This window comes from Henckelia pumila, chromosome 2 (assembly GCF_033568475.1).
Source record: "Henckelia pumila isolate YLH828 chromosome 2, ASM3356847v2, whole genome shotgun sequence".
Classification (NCBI taxonomy): domain Eukaryota; kingdom Viridiplantae; phylum Streptophyta; class Magnoliopsida; order Lamiales; family Gesneriaceae; genus Henckelia; species Henckelia pumila.
Window position 1 is genome coordinate 99,410,835 of NC_133121.1, and position 7,986 is coordinate 99,418,820.

General features: G+C 37.9%; 1 protein-coding gene across 1 annotated transcript; it reads right to left on the minus strand.

The window, feature by feature from the left end:
- Positions 1-6,250: 6,250 nt before the first annotated feature.
- Positions 6,251-7,753, minus strand: LOC140878010 (uncharacterized). The gene is made up of 3 exons (XM_073281615.1): positions 7,573-7,753; positions 6,848-7,445; positions 6,251-6,587 (listed from the first exon to the last, which is right to left on the minus strand). The coding sequence occupies exons 1-3, from the start codon at positions 7,751-7,753 to the stop codon at positions 6,251-6,253; spliced, it is 1,116 nt and encodes a 371-aa protein (XP_073137716.1).
- Positions 7,754-7,986: the final 233 nt, after the last annotated feature.

Sequence of the window (7,986 nt, forward strand, 5' to 3'; positions counted from 1 at the left end):
AGAATTTAGCCTATGAACTTTTGATTGATACTTTTAATGATTATGAATTCTGATCGAAACACGCACACACTATTATTCTTTGAATTTACCTAATTGTGAGTGTTTTTGATTAATATCCTATATTTGATCCTATTCTACCTTGAAAAGTCCTCATGATCTATGAATGTGTGAATTGAATTTGGATAGGGGTGTTTTGAACGTGAGTTGCGGAGATTGTGAGTTTATGCGGTTATTTTGGTTATGACTAAAATTTTCAAGTGTTAGTTGGGTGTGATATGATTGGGTTTGAATTTTTTAAAATCATTGTTGAGGCCATTGCTCCATAATATTTCTTGGCTATTCTTATGGGTTTGATAGAATGAGTTTTTTTTAGAATTTAGTGATTTGAATAGTTTTGCTCGGGACTAAAAAAAGTTTAAGTTTGGGGGTATTTGATAAGTGTATTTTATACACTTAATTTATATATGATTTTAATTGTTAGTTATTTGTTTCGAGCAGATTTATATGGATATTTTATTGTTTTTGTGCTTGCAGAGAATTATTGAATTTATTTGAAAAAGAGAAGAAAAATAAGAAGTTGAGAGGATAAAGGAATTAAAAGAATTAAAAGAAAAGAGAATTGATAAAAGGGAAAAGAAAAGAAGAAAGAAAAGAATGATCAGAGAAGGACAAGAAAAGCAAATGGGCTTTCAAATTGGGCCAAAGTTTAGCGTTGCAGAAGAGCAAACGCGCAGTGTGTTCTGAAGACTTGAGAATTGGAATTTTGAACTGAAGGCGCGCCCACGCCGCTTTTTGCGCGCCCGCTCTGATCGTAATCTGAGTGTTTTTATTATTTTGGGAAATTATTTTCATGGGCTTTTGAGTGGGCTTTTGTGTCAACATATATATAAGATTTTGATCAGACAATTTAGAAGGAGGGCCGCCACAACAAAAACTTACGTACATCAGAGAGAGAATCAGGGCTTTGATCGTGATTTCTGGAGGATTTTGTGCTTTAACTTGAAGAACGAAGACGGAGTTCGATCGACCGGACACGGCGTCGACGATGGATTTATTTCTTATCTTTTTATTTAATTCTGAATTTATGTTTGGATTTTTGAACATGTTTTATTTTATTCAGAATTTTATTATGAACTAAATTTTTAGAGTCTAGAGGTCGGATGGAACCTGATGTAGACGCTTTCATGAATTTTTGATTTTATTGAATTGAGTTTCTTCTAGATTAATTGTTTTTTTTCTAGAATTGATTGTCTTTTCAATTATCCGATCAATAATTGATTTGTTATATTTATTTGAAATCTGGCACTCGGGAGAGGAGATTTTGAATAGGACCATTGGAAAATACACTGTTAATTATTTATACAGCTCGGGAGAGTGTATAATTTTAACAGAGCTTTTAAAAAGAACATTATTTTGTGATAGATCATTGCGATAAATTCTTAATAGGGATATTGAAATTGGATTGTAGTTGATAAAAATTATTTGTTGCTCGGGAGAGGGAAATAATAAACTTAAGTGTTCTTGGCTATTAATTGATTGAAATTCATGAAGATTAATTAATTAGGATTGATTGTTGTTGAAACCAGGTGAAATCTATACATCTATACCAATTTTCTCTGATTGATTATATCTGCAAGTTGTGTGCGTGCTATCAAAAACATCCTGATTATTTTTATTTATTGCAAATTTCTCAAATATTGATTTTCTAGATAAATTTTAGACTATTTTAATTACAAGCACTGATTATTTTCAATTTACTCCCTGTGGGATCGACACTTGATTCATTCACTATATTAAAACTTGACACTCGTACGCTTGCGAGCAATTTTCACAACAATAATACTTAAATAAGTTTGAGTCTCAAAATTATTTGGAGTGAACCTTTATGATTGGGCCCAGACCCATTGGTATTTTTAGATGTAACCCATAATAGGCCCCCACTCTCGGGTGTGTCGCGTGTGTCGAGAGGACCGAGAGTAGGAAATTTTATTAGAATATTTTCAGAAATTTAGTTGCCGACAACGAATAATGTTTGCCACTGCGAAAATAATATTTTCAGAATCCTTTATATTTTTCGAAATTTTTCTTAACAAATATGGAGATACCGTGATCGAATAGTTATAGTAGGACTGTGATGCAATTGGATAGGAATCAAAGTCCTGCCAGAATAATAATTGCAAAAACCCAGGAGAAATCTGACTGAAATAATTATTATAAATTCAGCACCGTAGTATTCCATCACAATATACTAACGTGAAATTATTTCTCAATTTGTATTGGAGTATTTGCGTGATCTCGTGTCAAAAATCGTTAAAGGATAAATAATTCACCGGATGCACATGACAGGTACAAATCACTTTTGTCTATCACATGTACCTTATTTAGAAAAAAAACGTGTTTCTCTCTTTTCTTCTCCCTCCCTCCTTCAACGTTGGAATATGTGGTGTGTATCTGTGTGTGTAAATCTCCATCCATTCAATCCTCCACCATCATCATGGATCATCACTGACGACCATGAGAGGCGATGGCGCGACGGAGAGAAGGAGAGGCAGCGGCGGTGGCGCGAGCAGATGAAGGCGGAGATCTGGGCGAGGGAGGAGCGGCAGCTGGACCTGTGAAGAAGAAGGAGGAGAAGCAGCGGCGACCGGATCTGTGAAGGAGAGAGGAGAGCAGCGGAGGCCGGCTTTGGAGAAAAAGGAGTAGGGAGGCAACGGCGCGGTTGGAGAAGAAGGAAGTGGGCGGCGGCGCAGCTGGAGAAGAAGATCTTGGAGCTCCAGCGATAAGGCGGCGACGACAGGAGCGGTGGCTAGAAGCGACGACGAAGCGACGATGGCGCGACGATGAATTCTTTGGGCCATGAGAGGGATGTATGGATGCATGTATATACACACATATGCATTTACACACATATTTCTTGTTGTTTTGTGTTTTGATAATAATAATTTTATTTGTGTTTAATTGCATGATCTTCATTATCATAAAATTGTGAGAATTTTGATTTTCGCACTCTTATTTCTCTTGTCAAATATTAAAAAAATTATGACTTGGTTAATTGCAATGAGTGGTAGTGGTAAAGTGAATATATGACATATATATACTGTTAAAATATATATATTTGTGCAGGTTGTTCCTCACGGGGTAAGATAATGTCCTTGTTGAGGGTGAACCGGAGTAATGATCTATCACCTCACACGGAGTCTAGTGGCAATAGTGATTTTGATGGCTGTTTTTCTCCTTTGAGTGATTTAAACACATCTTTGTCTCTTGATGCGAAGAGTACGATTCCCTTAAAAATTGTTAGCGAACCCAACTATTGTGAAAGGAGTAGATTCGGAGGGTTATTGGAGGAGGCTGACGAGTGTGTATTGGGCAACACAGAGAAACTTGAATTATTGTCTAGACGTATTATGAAGATTCCTACAAAAAAAGATTCCTGTCATAACCCTCCCGCGGGTTATTTCACCGTTTACTTGAAGTATTTTAATTATGGGTTTTTGCTTCCTCCTAACGCCATTTTGATAGAAATTGTTTGTAGACTTGATGTGAGTTTTAGTCAGTTGACCCCAGGGGCTATCCTCATATTTGCATGTTTTCTTCGTAGAATGAGCGAAATTCAATTGCTTCCGACTGCAAAAGTATTTTTCTCGCTCTTCGTAGTGCTTCGTTCCACGTCTGACTCTTATATTTATTTCAAACCTCGTAATGACTGTAAATTTTTATCCCACTACCCTTAGCCGAAGAGTGTATGGAGATCGGAGTTTTTTTATGTTTGGGATTATGATGGGGGAGGGGGGGTGCCCACGACTTGGAGTCCGGGGCCTAAAAAAATCATAATTGATAAAACTCACCATACTTTGCAACTTGACTTTCGATTCATAGGTCTTTTCGACGAAATATATGATCCTAAGAGTTTGGTTCTTACTGGTAACCGTTGTCTAAGTTCGTTTTGGCTAATTGTATTTTATGTCTTCTTGGGCTTCTTTTGCTCGTTGTAATTTAAAATTTACTAAATTTATTTATTCACCATTCTCTCTTTTTTTTGTAGGTGACAAAATAAAATTGGTGGAGGTTCGTGCTTGCATAGAGAAAAACGAGAAGCCTTCAGAAAAGATGTCGAGAAAAGAGTCCACAATGGATCGGGGTATCCATGGTTCCCAAGAGTTTCCACGGAGAAGGAAATCTCCCGGGTTGTCCGATTGTGTCAATCGCTCTGGTCCACCGTTTAAAATACTGACGTGCATGACATAAGAAATGGTGGTAAAAGAAATGATGCTATAATAGGAACTAACGTCGATGCCCGTATTAGGGAGTGCGATAATGGTAAAAGAAATCCAAAAAGAAAACGCGATGATGAGTGAGCAATCCTTTTCGACACTCTTGAAGGTCACCACTTGTTCGTGGATGGCGTGAATCATAAGAATAACGCTGGATCCTTTTGGGATTTGATGGATCAGGAGACTGGTTGGATAACATGAGCTAACCTCGTTGGAGATCATGATAGGTTGCATCTGCTGCCTCAGCCTACCGAAATGTTAACTCGTTCTCTTGATTCGACCGCATTCCAGGTATATTATTAATTGCTTGTTATTTATTTTGATTTTTACGTAGTAAATAATCTTATTTTCCTATGATTATTTACAGATTTTATTGCTTGCTCACACTTTTCAATTTCGAGAAGAGAGGTCTCGAAATTCTAGAAAGAAATTGGATGACAAGGTGGCGTCATTAAGGAGTGAGTGCAAAAGACTTGGCGAGAAAGGCGCTAAGGTTCAAGATGACTTCATCCAGTCGCGTAAGGAGCTTGAAGAAAAATTCAGAAAGTATGATGCATTGTGCAAGGAGCTGGAGCAACTTAGGGAGAAATATTCTCATGAATCGGAGACTGGTGAGAATTTTCTCAATTCTTTGGTAGGAAATAATCTCTTGCGGAGTACCCGAGAAAAGGCGATTGAAGGCTACCGAGAGTCCTAAGCTTTTAGAGATGAAGTGATTCAGCGGGCGATTGTTATTCATGATGGAGTTGTGGTTGATTGTCGCCAAGAACTACGAAAAACTAAACTAGTTCCGGAGGAAATTATTATGATGATTCACCCTAATATTTCAGAGTCTAATGCTGTAGAAGTTGAGGATGGCTCGGGCCTTCCCTTGGTAGACTTACTTGGAGGTTTGGGTGACGAAGAGATGATCAAAGCTTTGCGCTTGAATGTCTAGTTTGGGTAACACTAATGACGACGGGCACATGTCATAGCTGAGTGGAGACTAATCTTTGGAGTCGTAAAATAGTTTAGTTTTTACTATTTCTTGCCACTTTCGGGCAAGGTTTTGATATGTAATAATTAATTGGAGTCTTCGACTTTGTTTACTCATTTTTCATGCATAAGCAGTTGGTGGTGGTACAAAGGAAGAACAACTATTCCTTTATTTGGATATTCAATTTTGTTGATTATCATATCTCTTTGCGTTTTGGAGTCGTTAATGTATACTTGTTTGATGAATAAAATACCATCACTTTAATATTGGAGTACTTGGGAGGGGATCAGTCTCCCAATATTTTGTCTCATAGTGAAGTCCTAATCCCACTTGATATGTGGTGAGGTATCCCAGGACTTTCATTATTTTTTTGTCCTGACTTCTTACATCGTCATAAGTTAAAATATCTTGTGGGGCTGGCCAAGCCTATTATTTTTGGGGAGTTTTTTTTATGACTTCTAGTGTCTATGACGTTCAAGTCATGATTAAGCGTTAGTATAGGAGAGGAGATATGATATGCTTTTGACAAAATAATCTGCTTGTATAACAAAATAATCATATTAGTTGAAAACTGTACCACATAATTGTAATAGAAAAATATAAAGAAAATATGTTAATAACAAAAAAGGTAAATATAGCCTATTATTGGAGAGAGTTGCAGTTTATGCATAAAACTTATTCAGGTTGGCCACGTTCCAATGTTTGGAAAGTATTCTTCCATCTAAATGTTGGAAACGATATGTTCCCATCGTCACAATCTCAATTACTTTGTACGGGCCTTCCCATTTTGAGTCCAATTTACTCACAGACTTCAAGATGTTAGATTTTCTCAAGACAAGGTCTCCTACTTGAAAAGACCTTGGTTTGAATCTATCATTGTATGCTTTAGTCATGCAAGCTCGATATATTTCAGCTCGTGTCGAAGCTTCATCTCTTAGTTCATCCACCAAGTCCAATTAAACTCGGAGGGCTTAATCAATCTCAGATGAAGTGTATTGTTTCACTCACTATGATTACTCTCCCCTTCTGCAGGACCCACAGCTTTCGCTTCGTAGGCTAGGTTGAAAAAGGATTCTCCAGTTGAAGAGCGTGGAGTGATTCGATATGCCCATAGAACACTTGGCAACTCATCTACCCATTTCCCTTTGGCATTTCCTAGGCGTGTTTTGAGTTGCTGTAGAATGGTCCGATTGGTGACCTCGGTTTGCCCATTGGCTTGAGGATTCCCGACAGAAGTGAAGAACTGCTTGATAGAAAGTTCTTTGCACCAGTCTTTTATCTTCGCTCCATAGAATTGAGTTCCATTGTCCGAAATCAGGGTTTTCGGGATGCCAAATCTGCATTTATATTCTTCCATAAAAAATTGATTACTTCTCTATCAGATATTTTGGCCAATGGCTCAGCTTCGACCCATTTGGTGAAATAATCCATAGCAACTATTAGAAATTTTCTTTGTCCGATAGCAGAAGAAAAATGACCTACCAAATCCATTTCCCATTGAGAAAAAGGTAAAAGACTTTTTAGGGGCTGCAAGATTGTAGCCGGCTAATGATGGAAGTTAACATGCTCTTGACATGCGTGGAAACATTTCGCTAACTCGATAGCGTCTTGATTCATCGTTGGCCAGAAATATTCTTGGCGTAGTGTTTTCTCCGCAAGAGCTCTACCGGCTAAATGATTTCCACATATTTTTTCATGAATTTCACGGAGCACATAGTTTCCTTTGGCTGACGTTAGACACTTTAGGTAAGGTGAAGAGAAGCTTCTTTTGTACAGCTCTCCGTCAATGATCGTGAACCGGACAGCTCTTACTTTAAGTTTTCGAGCCTCGACTTGGTTAGCAGGTAGGTTATCTCGCATCAAGTAGTCGACTATTTCATCTTTCCAACAAGGTTCTTCGCTATCAACACAGAGGATTGTAACATTACTTCCATCAGTTTCTTCCCTGCCATATGTTAGGAATGTTATCTTCCTATTATCAATGTTGGCCAAGGAGCTTGATAACTTGGCATGGCAGTCCGCTGACTCATTTTCCACTCTAGGTATCTGCTTTACATCGTAGCTGTCTAAACGCGAGAGAAGCTCATTCACTTGAGTGAAGTATCCAAGAATTTTATCTTCCTTCGCTTCATAATTTTCATTAACCTGACTGACGATAAGTTGATAGTCACTGTGTATCGTCAGTATTTTTGCTCCTACAGACAGAGCCAATGTAATTCCCATGATGAAAGTTTCATATTCTGCCTCATTATTTGTTGCAGGGAATAGAAATTTAATGGCATATTGAATATTTATCTCCCTGTGGGCTCTCCACAACTATACCTGCGCCGCTTTTTGTAGATGTTGATGAACCGTCGACATAAACCATCCATGTTGGGGTGGAGATTTCTTCTTGATTTACTGTCATCTCTACTATAAAATCAGCCAAAATCTGTGCTTTAATCGCTGGATGCGGGCGATATTCAATTCCATATTGACTCAGCTCTACAACCCACTTAACCATTCTTCCTGATGCTTTAGGGCTTGAGATAATTTGTTTGAGAGGATGATTGGTGAGTACAATTACTGGGTGAGATTGAAAGTAAGGACACAATTTTCTTGCTACAGTAACCAAGCCATTGCCTGTTTTTTGATCTTCGTATATCTTAATTCTGCTTCGTGTAAAGTTCGACTGATGTAGTAAACTTGTTTGTGCTCATGTCCTACTTCAGAGACCAATACTGCACTTAGCTCCTC

Coding starts and splice junctions, on each gene's coding strand:
- LOC140878010 (XM_073281615.1), bottom strand. CDS start 7,753: ATGGTTAAGTGGGTTGTAGAGCTGAGTCAATATGGAATTGAATATCGC. Junction 7,446..7,572: donor ATCTACAAAAAGCGGCGCAG/GTATAGTTGTGG, acceptor CTCTGTCTGTAG/GAGCAAAAATACTGACGATA. Junction 6,588..6,847: donor ATGAATCAAGACGCTATCGA/GTTAGCGAAATG, acceptor ATATAAATGCAG/ATTTGGCATCCCGAAAACCC.